Genomic DNA, 19,954 nt, shown 5'->3' on the forward strand with positions numbered 1-19,954 from the left:
GATGTAAAAATTCTGTGTTGCACCAATTTCTTTGTCATTAACGTCATTTGACAGATACTGTAACCTTACTTTACAAATACTGTAACTTTAACCGATCGAATTCGAGCTGTTAATTTTAAGTGTTAGTTGTGACGTAATTTCAACGTCAACTAAAATGGTGCAACTAATGAATTTTTAAACCATAGATTTGACGGTCGGTTAGGCTTTTGTAAACGTTAAAGTTATATGATGCAACCCACCCTTAGTGTTCGCGAGTGGGAGTCAAATCTTGCAACTGAATTTAAACCAGTTCACCACAATCGACTAAAATGAAATCTTCATACACGTTTGATTATGATGAGAATGCATGATAAGTTTAGTGACCTTATTCTAACTCCAATATGGCGGACCAATTTATTTTTAAACACCCCCATGTTTGGGTATCAAAAGAAAAGAAGAATACAAAGAATAAAATTAAATAAAAATATCATTTTTATGTAATATCACAAATAATTACAGCGTTTCAGTAAATTATAACATGAATAATATTTATTATTTGTATAAGTTTCATTTGAGTCACATAAACTTAAATGGACATGCACAAATTACTGACAAACGACAAACGACTATATACAATATGGAACATGACTTTCAAAATATTTAACGAGATTTTGGTACGAAATTCGAAGTTCCGAAGCTATTTTATATTTTGACTTACAGCTGCGCTATGCTTGAACCCCACAAAATGAGCGAAAGATTCCACCACATGCCTCAAATGTAAGTTCCTAAGGTTTCAAATACTCGTACATCTCATATAATATCTCTATGAAATTCAGTCAAAATATTGTTAGTTTGAAATTAAAAATAACTCGAATGAAATTAAAATTATCAAATAATTGCCACGTCTATAAAAATTCTACAAATATCTCAATAACTGAAATATACGTGTAAAAACGTGCTAACATCAAATAAAAACTAGTTGTTCCAAGCGCGACAACAATAGCTATTGGTGATCAATTTGTCAGATACTGGACGCGACGAGGTGTCCGTAACACAATTACAGTTTGCTGCCGTTTCACACAAGCCATCGCCTACGCTCGTCGAATACCTAAACTGTATAAATTACTAGTATGCTACTAAAATAGATAACGTATATTGTAAAATTTATAGTAGTTCCTTATTAACACGGGAAACTACTTAATTACCTACTCATAATTTATTATTGTAACAATCGTTACTCGTTTTTTTTTTCTAAATCGAAAAATTGTGAACCAATTGAATTATATTTTCCTTATTTCTTAAAGACGACCTTGAAACAAATTCAAAGTTAGCAATTAAAACGAGTTGTTCCAGTTATCAACAACAACAATAGCTATTAATCATCAATTATCAATTTGTCAGACTCGCATTCGACGAACTGGACACTGGACGCGTCGAGGTGTCCGTAACACAATTACAGTTTACTGCCGTTTCACATTAGCCATCGCCTACGCTCGTCGTATACTCTATAAATTAGTAGAATACTAGTCAACATATAAGATATTATACTTGTAAGCTTAATAAAAATTACTCTTTTAACACGTAAAACTATTGAACTATCCGCTCAAAAGTATTGATAGATAGATACATTTGTATTTCGTAGAATAGATAGTATTGATACCATTTGTATTTCGTTACTTTTTTTAAAAAAGAAAAATGCTGAACTAATTCAGTAAAGTTTTATTTGTCTTTTTTGATAAGGCGATAGAAAACCATATTTTATTTTAGTAATAAAACTAGTTGTTCCAACTATCGGCGACAACAATAGCTATTGGTGATCAATTTGTCAGATACTGGACGCGTCGAGGTGTCCGTAACACAATTACAGTTTACTGCCGTTTCACACAAGCCATCGCCAACGCTTTACGAATACCTATACCTAAACTTTATTAATTACTTGTATACTACTAAAACAGATAAAGTATGCTGTAAGCTTTATAGTAGTACTCTTTTAATATATTAAACTATCCAATTACTTAGTCAAACTTTTTAAATGTAACAATCTATATATTATTAGGTTTAAAGATCTTTATTTCTCATAGAAGACATTTGTCACTTACATGAGAACAATAACTTATAATTAAGTACAATACTTAAATTAATAATCTAATAATCCCGGTGCGGGTAAACAGAAAAAAAAGAATGAGCAAAGTGCCGTGGTTGTAGGTAAGATGCGAACTCAATGAGAATGCTTGGGTTGTGGTCCAAGTTAAAAACTGCACACGAGTTTTTTTTTTTATTAAATTGTATTTATTTATTATTGGTTGTAATATTTATCGTCATTGGAAATATGATCACGCAACCTTTTCTTAAAAATGTCCAGTGAAGTCGCATCTCTTACAGTTTTTGGCAGTTTGTTATATAATTGTTCGAATCTTTTCCTAAAATTAAAGATTGTGAACTATTGAAATTGTATTTTATTTTTGTTTGTTTGTTAACGATGACAGCGAAACAAATTTATTTTAGCAAGTAAAACTAATTGTTACAACTATCGGCAACAACAATAGCTATTGATGATCAATTTGTCAGACTCGCATTCGACGAACTGGACACTGGACGCGTCGAGGTGTCCGTAACACATTTACAGTTTACTGCCGGTTCACACAAGCCATCGCCAACGCTTTACGAACACCTATACCTAAACTCAATAATTTTATTATGCTATGTGTAAATAATTTGTAGGCTTTATAGTTATATAGTTGCACTTTATACACATTACATTAAACAATTATCTACACTATTGGATCTACACTGGAGCTAATGCTTTGTTAATTATATGTAAAAATGATGGCATTTAAAAAAAGATAATAATAATTATTAAAAAAAAGACAACGCCACTGAGTTTCTTACCGGATCTTCTCAGTAGAGGTCGTGTTCCGATCCGGTAGTAGTTTAAGAAGAATATTGTAACTGACAATTTGTAAGTGCCGTCGTTGGCCTATACAAAATCAATATATTTCATTTCATTTCATTTCAATGAAACAATTATGTCTTTCGGTTATTTTCCTAACTTGCAAGATTGTCAATTAATAGTGATGATATGTTATTTTCCGTTTCAATTCTCAGTTACAACAAACCAACAATTTCGTGTCATATACTCAATGGAGCAAAATGAAGTAATCTGAAAGGATGACGCCAAATCCCATTTTTTCATATTATGCACACGCAAGGTAAAATTTCTTTCCAACCTTTTCCCCTAACGCGCCTAAGTAAATATCACTTCAAAACGCTTCACTTCAAGAGAAGTGGAGAAGACTCCACGATGAAATTCCCTAGTTACCCCGGACACACAAAGGTACCGAACTACAAAAACGTTAAGTATCCTAAAAGTTTAATGATTGTTTATTTGTACTTTAAATTGTCTTTAATTCTATATTTATTTTGACTTTTTTGGTGTACCTACAATATTTTTTTTGTATTGTATTGTCAAACAAAAAAAAACCCATAAAATATAGACATACTTTGACACACAGGACATAACTTGATTTTTTTGTACCAAAGGAAACTATAATCATTAAAATGTGTTCCCAATTAATGCACGATCAAAGCAAAATCTAGGAAACTACTAGTTTTCTGTAGGATACATTTTAAATCAAGATAAAAAGGTGGAAATTCCTAAAATGCCATGAATATCTTGAATTTAAAAGCAAAGAAACTAAGAAAATACGTAATGAGCGCGGAAAAATATCGTCGCTAGATGCTATCGCACTATGATAATATACACTCTTTGTATTTCATTAAGAAATAATTGTACAACATATGAATAAAATACGATCCCGGAATCTCCTTTTTATTCAAGAATGAAGTATATTTTTATTTGATTTCGATATGTCTGCATTTTTCTAAGTTTGCAAAATTCTACTGTAGTGAGAAAGTAATACTTTGAAGAGCAATTTCGGATCTTTACACCAAAAACAGGTAAAGGATAAGTAAATAATAAGCGAATTGGATTTTCGAAAGAGGAAATAGGTATAAAATTATTATAATTATGACCTTTACAAGTTTTGCCATTATAACTTAAACACTTTAAAATGTAGGTACTTTATATCGTGTTTCCAGAAATAATCGTTGTGACTAGACAGCTTAATGGACAAACTAAATTACCAGACGTAAATTCATAAAGCAATTCTTATAATTAGAATAGAATAAGCACTTTAAGTAATTGATTTTGTTAGTCTATAGTTTATTCATTACTTTGTATATTGCATTTAAGAATAAAAGAATTACCATTGGCAATTTTAGTTATAAGATATAATATGAAAAAAAAATATCTAAAATGTCTGAGTGTAATTTGTACTACTCACTTTTATCTGAATGATCTCAAAAAAAAATCTGACCTATATCTTAATCTGACTTTTATTGTGTAAACTTTGAAACGGCTTATGAAATTTCGACATTACTTTAGAACAAATATAAAGAGCATTACTGACTATTTTTTGTCGCAAAAAACCTTGACTTCAATAAAAAAACCTAAATAGGAAGTCGCTCAATAGGGAACTAAGATTATCGCCTCATATGTTAGATACGAAACTAAGAATTTTGAGTGAACCATGCTGGCGCCACAGCCTTCAAGATTACTTCTTTAACAAATAATCGTAGAAAGATGTAGAATGACAGAGACTAGAAGCATTACTAACTAAGAAAGGAACTGGTGACTTAAAGAAAATGGCGGAAAGATTCTAGAATGAACGCAACGACAAAAGAAAAGAAGACTGCTGGACACAAAGGCACGACCAAAGAATTAGAAATAGATAATGCTTTACTTAACAATAAACGTAATAACATAAGTAATAATCGAAGTAAGATATGATCATAATAAATTCGATTTGTTACTAGAATAATAAATAAAATTCTGTTCTTTAATAAAGTAAATTAAAATTGTTGTATAGCTCATTTTGTTTGCTTAATTCTGGTTGAAATTGGCCTATTTGTTCTGTAAATTTCATTAAACTTTTTTGAAGGCTCAGCTATTATGGTCCGGGGATCTCTGAGGAAAATTTGAGTCTGTAGGAAAAGACAAAATATTTTTGGTAGATTGTTTGTCTTTTCCGTCTTTTTGTATTTTGAATTTTCACAATAAATCTCGCGTAATTCGACACGATATTATAATAATAATGAATATTTATTTCCTAAGAAACTTAAGACTCACGGCAATATTTTACGTGTAGGAGCAATAATATCCTTTAGAAAAATTCTTTCATCTTATTTAACACACCTTTTAGCGACAAAGAGATCTAATATAAATTTGCTAAATTTTATCGTTTTTAAATGAACTAGTGTTGCAGTAAAATCACTTTTGATTTTATGTAATAAATCCATAAGACTAATACTTTATAGATAGCATATCTGCGAACTTTTAACATTTTTAAAATAACATAAAATAAACTAATGTTGCAGTAAAAATAAACAGTTTGTTTTTGTAGTCACTATAAAAATATTGAGAGAGACTGCCTGCAGCTATAATTATTTATAAATCATCATCTAGACTTGAGTCTAGACTTCCTTAACGAGTTGATAAATGTCAATTATATTGTCATTAGATAAAGATAGAATAAATTAGCATATTATTATTATAATTTTCAGTGTTTTGCTTAAATTATCCGTGCGTGCTACATAACGACAATAGATAATTTGAAGAGTTGAATTCCTTCTCGGAATAAAGAATAAATCTTTTTGTTAAATTAATAGCTAGAACCTTTTGTTCAACGTGTTATTCCTGTTTAAGTTCCTAAAAAGTTGTAGAACTTCCTCCCACAAACAGACGGGTTTCGCAAGATCGACCAATTAAGAAGGTTTTGTGAGAACCTTCTTTTGTGCATTACATAACCATTAAGTGTTTATAACGTTCCATTTATGATCCTTCACATAAAATATTTTATGATTTGTTGATCGCTATGTAAATAAACACGCCGTTTAGTTAATTGCAATGGTAGCTACTAGTTCAAAATAATATACAACTTTTATCGTTTGTAAATAAAACTTTTAAATTTGTTTCATGAATTAAAAATTAAAGTTTACTTTTATAATAACGTATTTTACTGCTGGAGTGTGAGCTCTGTTCCGAGAAGCGGGGGTTTGGGGCCGTCACATGGTGGCGCGCAATCGGCGTCTTACAAATTTCGCGACCGACGTCCCGTTACATAACGCACCTCCAGCATTCCGCGGATAGCACTCCGGACACCGGTACTTACTGCATCGATTATGTCACCTCTCAGCTGACAGTTATTGCACAACGAGCGGGTCAGCGGAGGTTCCGCGCCGAGTCTGTCAGTCGATACGGATCGGCTCGGTCCGCGAGCGGGCGAAGACGGCGGGTGGATTATCGCGTAGGTCGATGGAGGCGAGGAGGGTGGCAGGGTCGGAGGCTGCGGACTCACCGTGCGGATGGTTACATAAGTCGCGAGCGAAAGCGAGGACACGTGTAGCCCCTCCGGGGCTCGAGGCGCGACTGGCGGCTCTCGGACGCCGCCCCGCGCCCATTCAGTACGGGGGCTGCCACCCAGACGCGATTAAACAGCCTTCACGTGTGCGGCCGACGCTTTAAAGCGCGGGGCTAATAAACCTTAACTGTACGTCGATTCAAGGATTACCCTTTTAGATAAAATTGTTATGTCTGACTCAATTTCCAATTTCCCTCTCGATCGTCTGTGCGTTTTATGCAACGAACGTTAGTGCGATTGGCCGTCACTCGTAAACAAATAAGATTGGATACACTTGTAATCGCAATAAACTTTTTAGAGTTATTATTCGTTTCGTAGTAGTTAACTTTTAATAGAGTAAAGACTATTTTTTGCGTACTAAAATAAAATAGAAACCGATGACGGAGATCTTTATTTCTGTTTGTTTGGTGTGAATAAGTTATAGACTTATTCTTCACCCAAAGTATCATTCATCGTTGGCAATATATTTTTTTTTATTTCGAGTTTTGAATATATTCATTTGGAACTAATTAGTAATCCAGTGTACATTAAATGGATGCTCTCTATATATTATACTTATCTATATATTATATTACTATTATTTATTTTTAGTATATAAACATATTTTTGCTTTAAACTACTCAATTTCGCGGTCTTTTGGGCAAAAGACAATTGAGGTGAATACGAGAATTAGGTATCTATGGAGATAAATTTTCTTACAATCCTGCATATATTTAAAATAACGGCTTCTATTATTATTCTAACTTAGTTCTTCGCGGTAACAACGCATCTGTGGCCAACCTTACCCTACCCTACCCTAACCCTAGTACCCCTGAGGACTAAGCTGGAACGCCTCGGAAAAGTCTGTCTCCCTTACCACACCCTTCAAACCGGAACACAGCAGCGCCTAACACTGCTGTTATTAGGTTGAACCACAAAGGGTTCTACCACCTACCATCAAATGAACAACATGCTAGTGTACTACTTCTCAATTTCCAGCGTCGCTGGTTGAGAGGTTCGAGCTCTCACCACTCTTGCCGTTCGCAACCACGGACGCTCCCATTTAGTTCCCTCTTATGACAGAGAAAACTTCAGATGGGACCTATGTTCAGATTCTCCGAGTTGATAACAGATTTACGAACTGCAGAGTCATCAGATACAGATACCTTTACCACTCATACACCATTAAGATCATCATCACTATATTTAAGCTACAACAAGACACCTACCAATTACAAGATAATCTTACGTGGAACGAGACCACGAGTAATTAGCACACAAAGCACTGGTGCTAATCACGTATCCTAGGGCGCATCTAACACCAAGATAATTACTCCATTGTTTAGTAATTACAGGATCTTGTATAAGTACTTAAGGTTTGATTTATGTAACACTAGAAATAAGTTATAGTTGGGTGAGAGAACAGAATGGAACAATTTGAAGGTGTTAGAACATTTTTGGTTCGAATCTGAAGGAATCACCACCACACATAATTCCTTATAACAGCAATTTCAAGGGCAGCTGAGTTCTAATCGAAGGGTAATAGAAATACCCTTTTACAAGAAGTTTTAACTTAGTCCTCAGGAATAGCCATTTGTGGCCGACCACAGGTAGGATCAATCCACTCTAGAGTTGATCACAGACGTCTGTTAGCGTCAATGGCCACTCACCATCAAATTAACTGTGAACTCGGTTGCTGTCCGTTAAAAAATAATTGTCTGTTTATTCTCTACATTTAGAACCCCTACGTAGAAAAATAAAATTGTGCGTATGATTATACGCCTTTTTGCCCCTGAAGACTAGGTTCCAGCTTGGTCCTCAAGAGTAGCCAGACCTCAGTCATCATAGAATCGTAGAATTCAGTTTTTATATAACGAAATCAAGTCCAAGTCTCCACTGCAAATCGGCTCAAGTGTAATTTATTAAAAATGCTCTAAGATGTCATTGCAACGGGACAGCTAAAGTGCTCAACATTATATCTCCGTTGAATGGTAGTCGTTTTGCTAACAGTATTTTATGAAACGGGTCAAGGAAATAAATTCTGTTTGTGTACCATGCTACGTATTTTATGAATGTCCAGATTGGTTAATAGTGCACGATTTACGCAATAATCTAGTATACTCAATAGTCCGGCTTAAATCTTTAAATGCCTACGTTAATACTGATCTATTTCACTTTATGATGCGTGCGTTGTTCCTTAGTACACGAAATCTACACTGCCCACGTAATAAAGAATGCAGTAATTGATTTTGACGCCTTTTTTGCAGTAATGGCGTAATGGTTTTTTTTTATTACAAGTTGGTCAAATCGTAACGCAAAATGCAGTACTTGCACTAGATTAGATAGTAAAACCTAATTTAAACACGTTTTTCTCGGAACTATAGTTTTGCAAATACTTCGTTCTTCATAACAACGGCAGTACAGTATCTAGGCAATTTATAGTCAAACAAATTTGGGTGCGATAAATATAAAACAGAATATCACAGCCTTTATGAATTTATAAACATGAATTCCAACTTACCTCTCAGGATTCTCAGCATTGTAAGTTTCTGATCTGGTAACAGGCACTTATGAGCTGCATTAACCACTTACGTATTTATTCAGTTTTATTAAACTAATGTTAGGACCGTAATATTTTTATTAAAATTTAGAGGGTAGCAGGCCTGACAGGGTGACATCGATTCACTTCGTAGATAGGACGCATCCGTGATATTTTGCAAGACTATATGTTGGGATTATATGTAGATATGCTTTCAATTTCTTTCGCAGTCCTGGAAATGGAACGGCTGATTTACATACGAGGTGACCACGCCTACTCATAAGTTGAAATTCATCTACGATCGGCTTCACGTAGAACCCCTGTTCCATTTGAAACTCATTACAGTACCCTTACCATGCGTTTTCAAAACATCCCACAATTTTAAGTTACGTTTACTCAATCCATTATTCTGTTCCGTTCGCTTCAGTAGACTGAGTAAACGTAACAATAAGTAAGTGCTCAAGTCTTTTTGTCTGCCTCACATTTTGGCAAAAAAGAGAGACAAAACATAAAGCACCATTTTGTAAATTTAGACATTTAATGTTACGTTCCTGACACTATAGTTCAGATACAATCCGCTACGGGAATTTATATGGGAAAATACGTAAGCAAATATCCAAACAGTCATATTTGTCAAAACGTAAAAAAAGCTCATGGTAAGGGTACCGACATCAATGGGCAAGAGTTGACATACCGCCAGGGAAACTGCATGCTCGTTTGATTCTTCAATCTTAACAAAAATGCAGCTAAAGCTTTACCCTCCCGTTTTTTTTTTAGCGCACATCTTGACGGCGGACACTCCCGTCCACAATCATGACCTTGGTTATGGAGGTTGGACAACTCCCTAACCTTACTAACCTAACCTTCTACTGTTTTATAGAATGATCAAATTGTACCAAAATTCCATTAATTAAATAAAAAAAAAATAATTTCATTTTCTTATTTCAAAGTAAAACAGTGGGTACAATTTACTCTTTGTTTGAAATAACTGAAAAATCTTAAGAACGCTATATTTCCAATTGAGCTACAAACACATGTGTGAGAAAAGTTAAAGTTGAAGGTCACTACGTATTCAAGCAAATGGATGGATTTTAATATATAGGTACGCAAAATAGACGTCTATTTTGCTACATGCATACACAGAAAATACCATGAAGTAATATAAAAAAAACTTCTAAATTATTACTGTTCTAACACAAAATATTGCAGTTACGTACTAAGGAATACAAAATTAGCGCCATCTATTATCGAGTAGCACGATTCATTATGTAAACGATGAAACAAAAAAACTACTATTGTTTCGTGATACGAGTATAAACATATTGTAATAAAGTAGATGTAATTACAAGGTCTTAAAAACTAGTCACGCCTAGTCAAGAATTGAGAAAAAAACAATATTCAAAGTAGCGACACATGAAGTTTTTATTGCCCTGAAATTTTATTGCCATTAATACACAAGTACAGAGTGCCTGTCAGCACTCTGTAACGTACGATATAATTATTATTTTTACCATTAAATAAATGAAGGTCAAATATATTTTTTGCCACTTACAATAATTATTTTAATAATTTCTGAAAATTCTATTTTAAAACAGAAATGTCAAGTTTGTTCAGACTTCGGGAGAATTAGTTGTAGAACTATGACTGTTGTTACTATGTACGCCCGTTATTAATAATCAATCTATCCAATGTTATACCTGCCAAAATTCAATAATTATAAATTGTCAATTGATGACCTTTGGTAGATAAACTTTGTATAGATTTAGTACGAATATCGGACGTTGAATGACCGTGGGCGGCAGTGACCATGTATTCATCTGCCGCTTCTATTACGTAAAATGTATATCAGTACGGATGCCACTGCGCCATCTATGAGTTATTATTAACACTATAAGAACGGATAACTACAATTTTCGCCGCCAGGGGCGCCACCATGACCATAATGAAACGAAGTTGTTAGATTTAAACAAATCAATATAGATTGATTTACACGTCTGGTCTCGACTATCAGCGCCATCCATTGGGGCTTTGCCGCTGCTTGAACATTATATAAACATATAAATAATAAGTAAGTGTAGCAATCCGGGATTAAACATCTCAATCTTGACTACCTGCGCCATCTATTGAGACTATCAAGAAGCTTACTCCGCTTGGTGCTACAACTCCGCTCGTAACAAGCCAACTGAAAATGTTATATACATAGGCTATTTTAAGGAAATACAATGCTTTCATAATATATTCTAAGTAAAATACCCTTGTTTTCAGGTTAACAGCCTAGGGAGCGTTCAAGTATTACGTAACGCAATTTTTGAAGATTTTCGACTCCGCCTCCCCCCCTTGTAACGCACCGTAACGTTTAACAAGACCCCCCCCCTCCCCCTCAAATTGCGTTACGTAATACTTGAACGCCCCCCTAGAAATACCACCCCTATCCTGAAAACTTGACAAAAACTTAGGGTTGACGGTGACGTGTTTTATTAAAGTAAACAGAAAATGCACCCTGTAAAAATGCTCCGTTCTTTACTGTACTATAATTCATATATTCATAAGTACACTTGTATACAAAAATATATTAAAATAAATTAATAATTCGCCAAGTACGGGTCGAACTCGCACATGTTGGCTTCCGTACCATCATTCATTATTTTTTACTTATTTTTATTCATTTTATTATTTTCAACAATACTTAGTTATATGAAACAATAATAGATGGCATTGGAGCGATTATGAATGATACGTAAATTTTCAACAATACTTAGTTATATGACACAAAAATAGATGGCGGGTGATGATTAATGATACGTAAACAACGTATTATAAAATTAAATAACTATATTAAAATATGTTTTATGGTTCTTATTTGTATTTATTATAATAACAGTTATAGTAGTAAACGAATTGTAAAAATTTAAACTGTCTAGTATAGTACGGTTTAACAGTTAGACCGAAAAATGCCGAAATTTCCGGTTTGTTGTATGGAGACCCCCTTTAATATTCAACTTTATTTTATTTTTAGTATTTCTTGTTATAGCTGCCACCGATATGCATCATCTATAAAAAAATTATGTGTCTATCTGTTACAGTTCCGGAGATATAGCTCTGTGACAGACGGACAGATGGACTGACAGCGAAGTCTTAGTAATAGGGTTCTGTTTTTACCCTTTAAGTACGGAACCCTAATAAAACAACATACACAGAGAATAAACATTTATTGTGTAAAGCAACATAAACTTGACGACAGCATCGTAATAGAGTAGTAACCAAAAATACACAGTGTCGGGACAAGATTTGGCCTAAATCAGTCTTGCTCAATTTTTGTGTAGGTCATCCAGTATTAAAGAGTTAAGAATTACATGTTTAAAATACGTAATATCATCGGTAAAGAGTAACTGCTAAATCCTGTTTATTACATAGATACTACGAGTTGCTGACCTGGCAAACGTTGTGTTGCCGCATAATTACAAAAATGTTAAGGGTGAACAACCCTTATCACTTAGGGGTATGAAAAATAGATAGTAGCCGATTCTCAGACCTACTGAATATGCATATAAAATTTGGTGAAAATCGGTAAAGCCGTTTCGGAGAAGTACGGTAACTAACATTGTGACACGAGAATTTTATATATAAGATTTTATAAGCATGCTATCCACATGATGGTAAGTGGTAATTTCCATTCACAGATATCTTTAACGAACTTCATATAAAACAGCCGATCATAGATGCCACTCTGAGGACTAAGCTAGTAAGGAACTCATTTCTATATCAGCCGGCATTCACACCCTTCCACCTAACGACAGAACGGCTTCACAGGTGGTACATGCTCACACATACTACTTCTCACACCTTTTCAATGTTTTTTCCAAAAAATATTGTATTCCAATATTATGTTTGTATAATTTCAACTAAAACAAAAAAGAGAATGAGATTTGATTTTAATAACAATAATTTTTATCCAAATTATTAAATTCTGGTCTAAAATAAATTTTGTTTTAAGGATTTAGCACAATTATTCTTTAAGCCGTTCAATCACATTACTTGAAACATTTTCACTTACATATACATATATCGGTTTATACAAATTAAGGTTCAGTCAATTTATATTCAATGACTTCCATACATTTTTATAACAAAATGTGCGCATATAAACACATTCCCATAAAATATAAGTTACCAACATTCTGATTACAAGTTTTCATTGTTTTTTCTCGTAGTTATAATTAGATTATAGGTAAGTAACACTACCTATAATTAATTTAACACGACATTAATATTACATACAAAAAAAATAGTTGACAGTTAAAAGTATGCAAGATATATCCACTTTAATAGACAAGGTTCTTATTAATTTTGGCGTCGTTTTTACCCAATTTATATAAAATAAAATAAATGTCACGGACCATTTTCAGATTTGATTAAATCAAAGTTCTTTAAAAACATTAAAAAAATATTTTAATTGACAATTAATTACGTAGTTACCCTTCAAAAGGTCTAATAATACATAATTAGTTAATCAATGATATTTAATTTTATAGCCGATGCATAATAACATTATCATTATATTTAACAAAGATTTTACTTACTTAATAACCAACCACCCTTTAATTAATTTAAAGAAGCCAATGGTTATATTTAAATTCCACGAGACTAGAAAACAAACCAAAAGCCATCTGATTATATCAGATGCGAAATGACGCCTTCAAACCAATATTTTTGTGCGTACTTTATACTATAAATTCACCAACATGTTTTAAGTAATTCCATTTAAAATTTCATTTCAAAGAACCTAATAGTTCGCTAATACAATTTAGACATCCTTTTTTTATAAATCCTTCTCTACCAGATCATTACCAACTAGATTACATCATTCCTCCTTGAAATCATAGCCACAAATAATTCAAATGACTACGAAAACATTACACAACCACATATTGCAATGTTTTGTAAGAAAATCCTTATATCAATATGTATTTTGAACAAGACGCCTTAATGATTGATTTTTAACCGATTTAACATTAAATGTTATAAATAAAACAAGAATTCGACCATTATGAACCTTACATATAGGTACGAGTAATTGGCATTTTAAATTAACTGTTTCTCTCGCTTGCGTTGAGTAATTGACAGATAACTGTATAACCATTAATATTTGGACGTTAAAATATACCAGAAAATGTTTTAGTGTAAAATTTGTGACCATGGGCATGTGTAGTACAAATTAAACGTAGACCCCTAAAGATTTAAGTACAATTTTTACGAGTTTGTTATCCCTAATTACATAGAAATGCTTAATTTATGCGCGCTATTCATTTGTGTCTTAGCATATCTTTGTTGCTAAGTAATACTTAATTATAAATAAATAAACAGAAAAAGTTGCTTAAACCAATAAAATGTGACATTATTAATAGAATGGCGTTAAAACAAGAAATGTTAACATTTACTGCAACAAATAGCAAATGAATTCTATTTGATATCTTTAAAACATTTCGTTTAAAAACAATATAATAGCAATAATAATCAATCCCTAAATTAAAGTCCCTAAATAAAATATCACTAATATAATAGTCAATCAGATATAGTAGATATTGTTTTACAATAAGTCTAGATAATAAGCACATAGCATTATAAATATTGTAGTAAAGCGGAACATACTACTAATATGGACAATGAATAAAATAGGAGACATAAAGGTGAACCTTGTGGCACACCAACGTCGTTTAGTAAACTGCTTAAGCAATGACCATCTATAGCGACAAAGGAAAAGTTTCTGATGTCTTAGTAGCAAACTAACAAGTAGTTTAACATAAAGTGATCACTGTAACCTATGGACATATGTCACGAAATACAAGTAGAACAGGACATCTAGCTGAAGTTGACAGACTTGTTATCTCTTCAAATTAGAACACAATAGATCCAGACTGCTAATATAAATCAAAAATAGGTGATGTTATAGCAATAAATGAATCACAAGTTCCACAATCTAACATAGAAGATATTAGAAAAGACCACCTATGTGACATATAGCTGATTTTCGTCTAATAGGAATTTTGCATATTGAATTGTGTATCATCAAGGAAAAGGTACATCTATCAGGCCTTAGAAATCCACTGACGAATTGGCCTTTCCTAAAAAGAGTTTTGTTTTAGGTTACACCATCAAGATAGGTTAAAACAGACTTAGATAGACATGCAAACTGTAAAACTAAGTCAGAACGTCAAATATCAACCATATACGTCTTATACACACGTTGTTCTTTATGCCTTCGGATTGTTTTCTCCATGTTAAATTCAAATTACCTTAAATATTATTTGACGCATAATTCTGACTTTACAGAAGATATAATACGTTTACTCTTACCCATAAAATTTAAAGGACCATTAGGCCGTTTTTAATTAATAACAGATAAGATTGTTAATCTTACTAAAGCGTTTAAACATTATCCAATTGTAACAAATTAGTCAGTATCGGGATGCTGTTAGTCAAACATGGTGATGATATTAGACACAGCAAGTAAGTATTCAAGTTATTTTTAATGATATCAAGTATATGTTGTCATTGGATAATGTAGAAACGATAAACGATTATATTTTACATCGAGATTGTTAAAAATACTACTAACACCAATCAGAAATAGACTTGAAATAAAATTTGTTAGGTGGGAAATGTTCAACTTCAATAAAAAGAGTACAAACGATAATTTACAAAACAAATATAATAACCGAACATTTGAAACAGAATATGTAAAGAAAACGCAAAGGTAAAAAAAAGGTCATAAAAAGTCTAGGTAAAGAAACACGTCAAAAAATAAGCAAAGTAACTATATGTACTCCTAATACAATACATTAAACACTTACTGGTATTACATCAGTCAAATACATCGTATGTATACTACTAGTCGAATTATATGACACGCTTGTCCCAGCTAATCAGCGTGCAGTTCTCTGGACCGTCACAACCAAGAACCTAGGAGTAAATAAGTTACTTCGCCTACAACCAAATCGTGACAGTATTTAATCCAAATTTATTACTAATTGGTGATTCCCACAAATTTAACGACGAAGACAGCAAAACACTTTGCGAAACAGACAGGGGGGAGTTGGGTTAGCTTTGGTTGGAGAAGTTGGTACACGGACATAACGCGATGGAGGCGCTGGGATCACCAGCTCCAAGAGAGACGCGTCATCATCTTCCTCTGATGCAGTGAGCTCCACTTCGAACAGCGGCGACGAGGAACGCTCAGGGCTTTGGTTGACGGGCTTGTAGCCATCTTTTGGCTTCCTGGGGAACACCGGTATCGGTATCGGTGGGATCAAGAAAGGCAGCCTGGGGTTTCTGCCGCTTGGGTTCAGACGCACTGCTTCGATAACATTCTGAAATGTAATAGCATTCGTAAATAAAACTTTCTAAACTTATAATTTCAGAGCAGGATTGCATGTATCGTCGAACGTGGATGAACCCACCACCACACTTGTACCCAAACGCCGCCATATGGCAGCCTGATATGCTAACCATTGTTCTACATGAGTCATTATATAACAACATACTGTACTAATATTTCTTTCACATACCACTTTAAAAAAATATGTGATGAAAGAACACAGTCACGTTAATATTTTTCTTTTATAATATAGGAGTAAAAGTAATATACGAGTATTCATTCCACCTGATGAGAAGAGGCTACTGCCGCCCATGGACATCGGTAATGAACCCCGGAAAAGAATGGATTCCTGAACTCGGGCTCATACACCACTAACCCAGAGGGCTAAACTGAAGCACCTCGAAAAACTATGTCTCCCTTATCACACTCATCAAACCATAAAAAAGCAGCGCATAACACTGCTGTTATCTATATTATAACAGGCATCGTTTGGCAGTGGTGCCGCCGGAGTCGAAGCACAAAGAATTCTACCTCCTTTTATAGCAATCCAAGAAGAGTGCAAAAGGGCTCTCCTCCAAAGTCGGGAATATATTGGCGACTACTCTGCTGTTGCAAATAGGAGACGCTGCTTTCCACCAGGTAGCACGTGTGCCTTATCGTTATGTACACATATAAAAAGGTTTGAAGGTGGTAGAACTCTTTGTAGTTCGACTCCCGCCGCACCACCCCCACACCTATTTCTGCTTCATAACAACAGTGTTAAACGCTGCTGTGTTCTGGTTTGAAGATTGTGGTAAGGGACACATATTTTTCCGAGGCGTTCCAGCTTAGTCCTCAGGCGTAGCGGCTCATCTATGTCCGACCTCATGTAGGAATATCTAATCTTATCTGGTGTTGATTACAGATGTCCATGGGCGGCATGCATGCTCGTCTGCTACATCGACTGGTAAAATTAGATCATCTCTACGTACATCGCCATTGGTGACGCGCAAGTACCTCACGCCGGGCGACCGCTGCGCCGGATCATCATCACTGCTGCTGGAATCCGACGCCTGTAATATAGGAAAAAATCGTAATGTTACCTATGATACGTACTTCATCTATTTTAAGTACAACTAAGCGAACTAGGAAATACTTTAGTACAAATAATACATTAAAGTTAAGCCGCCATTGCCGTCTTCGCCTCTATCTATAGCCAAAATATGACTTGTCTGTCCATATCGCTCAGTCAGTTTTGTTTGTAACCCCTTTAACACACATTAAACATTTGTCTGTAGTCTTTGTATTCATGTCTAATATTTTGGTACAATTTTCAAAGTAGACTTTTTTACATTTCTACTTCGATCACTAATAAGAACTAGATACACAATCAGCGACAAAAGAACGGCGCGACGAAAATAGCACCCAAATAAACGTAAAAATTAATTGCTTTTGGTAAGCAGTTTTTAACACCTTTAAATAATAGTGATAAGGTTTATTTTGCATTAATTTTAGATTCTGTCGCTTAGAATTTTATAAACACGTTTGACGCCACTTTTGAAGTTCATCTTTGTATGGGATTGTGTATCTAGTTCTTATTTGTGATCGAAGCATTTCTATGATAAAAAACAAACTCATTGGCTTTTTGATTTCTTGTATACACATTCGTGTATTGTATTCGGGAATGTATTCACATTCCCATACATGTAACGTTATAAATAGTGGTTTACTTACATTCCCCCCGTTCTCATTTTCGGGTCCAGGCTGATGGTCGCTTGTGGTATCGTCGCTGTCGATACCACTGTCCTCCGGCTGCGGGTGGTGCGGGAAGAACGGCGGACCACCGAACTGTAGCTCGGGAGATCCGGCCCGACGCATCTTTATAAATTCTGAAATACATAAATAGACATTCTACACTCAGCTCTGCCGCAGCTACACTGTTAAGCTTGGTTATGTTATGGATACAAGATAAATTAAACAAAGGCCCAGTACCCTCTCCAGGAGTTTTTACGTTTCGACAAATATGACTGTTTTGGTATTTGTTTACGTATTTGGCCATACAAATTCCAATCAGCGCCCCTAGCGGATCGTGTCAGAACTAGGAAATCGAATGGGCCAATACGTAAACAAATACCAAAACAGTCATATTTGTCGAAACGTAAAAACTCCTGGTAAGGGTACAGATCCGAAACTAAAATCCAAAATATAGTAGAAATGGGTAATATAAAAGTAAAAGGTTTAATTAAATAAAGTGTAAAAACGCAAAAGGATGTTAATCAATTATATAGGTATTTTGTCAAAGAATGCGCTCAGCTCATATTATAAGCAAAATATCAAATTATAATATCACTAACATAATTTGTCATTATAAAGTGAGTAAATTCACGTATTATAAAAAACTAACACTTGCTTGAGTGATAAATATTTATGAAATGTAAATGGCAAGAGTTCTATACAATATTATGGAAGATGTCTACCAAATCGACCCTTGTCTAAATAACAGTGCCCAGCAATAAAACAATCAATTGTAGACGAATAAAAAAGTATTAATATAAAAAATCTACCTCAATATATTACTCCTCGATACTTTAATAAATAACTCGAGATATATAAAAATAGAAGTGTTTGTTCTCAACTTTTAAGGTCTGACCTTAAAATGCAAACAATCTGCCATAATTACGAAAAACAAACACGCATCAATGCCTAGTAGTTTATTCTTTTAGGATTCAATTACTTGACTATTCAATAACTCTTCAAATATTGATAATTTACTTGCAATTATTTTATTATTGCAGTTTAAACTTGCAAAAATTACTCTGTTGTATCTTAGGCTACGGCCGTCATAGTTGAGATATACAAAAGAGTTTATGTATGTTTTTGTGACCTATCCCAAGTACACACTTGATTAGGATTGATAAGGAAGTCCACGATTGCAATTATTGATTGCACGGCCATCTTCTCTTAGTTAAAAATCTATATTGTATTAATATACCAATATGTACTGCGCATAACACCGCTCACGTGACTAAACTTATCGATCGCGTATTGCAAATATATTATGCACTTTTTAGATTACTTTCAATTCGAAACTCTTAATAGATATACAAAGTATAATAATAGACGAGTTATAAAGACTATTTAACACAAATCATTAGTTATAATCACGCGCTTTTTATTTTATGCAAATAACTAAATGCGCATAAAATGTAGGTTACAGGTAGCTATCATAAATTCGTACAAATATTCACTTTTAAATATAAAATCAGATATTTAATACCTGTATTTACAGAGAGAATATTACGTTGTTACGTAATCACGTGAAGGGTTATCGCAATATGTTTTTGAAAACCTATGCCAATAACCGGTGACCTGTATCGATCTGCACGCAAAGTGAAAAGAGCTAAAATACAGCCCCGGAATAAGTTGTCATATAACTAAACGTTATTATAGACGAAATAAATGAAAAATATCAATATCCTTACCAATTAGCATCAGGGAAAATGGCAGAAACGCAGTTTATAACCAGCCGTACGCAGCAGGACACGTAATAAATTCCATACAATTGAGCTACAGATGTGAAAGGGTGTGTTAGGGGAGGCCCTCCTCCCGTCACCATGGCAACCC

At 34.0% G+C, this 19,954-nt stretch overlaps 2 protein-coding genes across 5 annotated transcripts in view; both read right to left on the bottom strand.

The window, feature by feature from the left end:
• Ih (hyperpolarization activated cyclic nucleotide gated potassium channel Ih) overlaps positions 1 to 6,514 on the bottom strand; it is a 383,966-nt gene extending 377,452 nt beyond the window's left edge. For all 4 annotated transcript variants that reach the window (XM_073086748.1, XM_073086746.1, XM_073086747.1 and 1 more), the window contains exon 1: positions 6,396 to 6,514. The gene's annotated coding sequence lies outside the window, so the exon portion shown is untranslated. The remainder of the gene's footprint in view (positions 1 to 6,395) is intronic.
• Positions 6,515 to 15,738: 9,224 nt separating this feature from the next.
• Positions 15,739 to 19,951, bottom strand: LOC140752454 (uncharacterized). The gene is made up of 4 exons (XM_073086759.1): positions 19,813 to 19,951; positions 18,065 to 18,219; positions 17,323 to 17,403; positions 15,739 to 16,343 (listed from the first exon to the last, which is right to left on the bottom strand). Exons 1-4 carry the CDS (start codon positions 19,820 to 19,822, stop codon positions 16,023 to 16,025), a joined length of 567 nt encoding a protein of 188 aa, XP_072942860.1. The 5' UTR covers positions 19,823 to 19,951; the 3' UTR covers positions 15,739 to 16,022.
• Positions 19,952 to 19,954: the final 3 nt, after the last annotated feature.

Source organism: Epargyreus clarus, unplaced genomic scaffold, assembly GCF_041222505.1.
Source record: "Epargyreus clarus isolate Ecla_fem2 unplaced genomic scaffold, WU_Ecla_fem_2.2 ptg000024l, whole genome shotgun sequence".
Lineage (NCBI taxonomy): Eukaryota > Metazoa > Arthropoda > Insecta > Lepidoptera > Hesperiidae > Epargyreus > Epargyreus clarus.

Excerpts from the sequence above, each read along its gene's own strand:
- LOC140752454 (XM_073086759.1), bottom strand. Across the intron at positions 17,404-18,064 it reads AAAATGAGAACGGGGGGAAT|GCGTCGGATTCCAGCAGCAG; the intron begins GTAAGTAAACCA and ends CCTATATTACAG. Across the intron at positions 16,344-17,322 it reads TGCGCGTCACCAATGGCGAT|AATGTTATCGAAGCAGTGCG; the intron begins GTACGTAGAGAT and ends ATTACATTTCAG.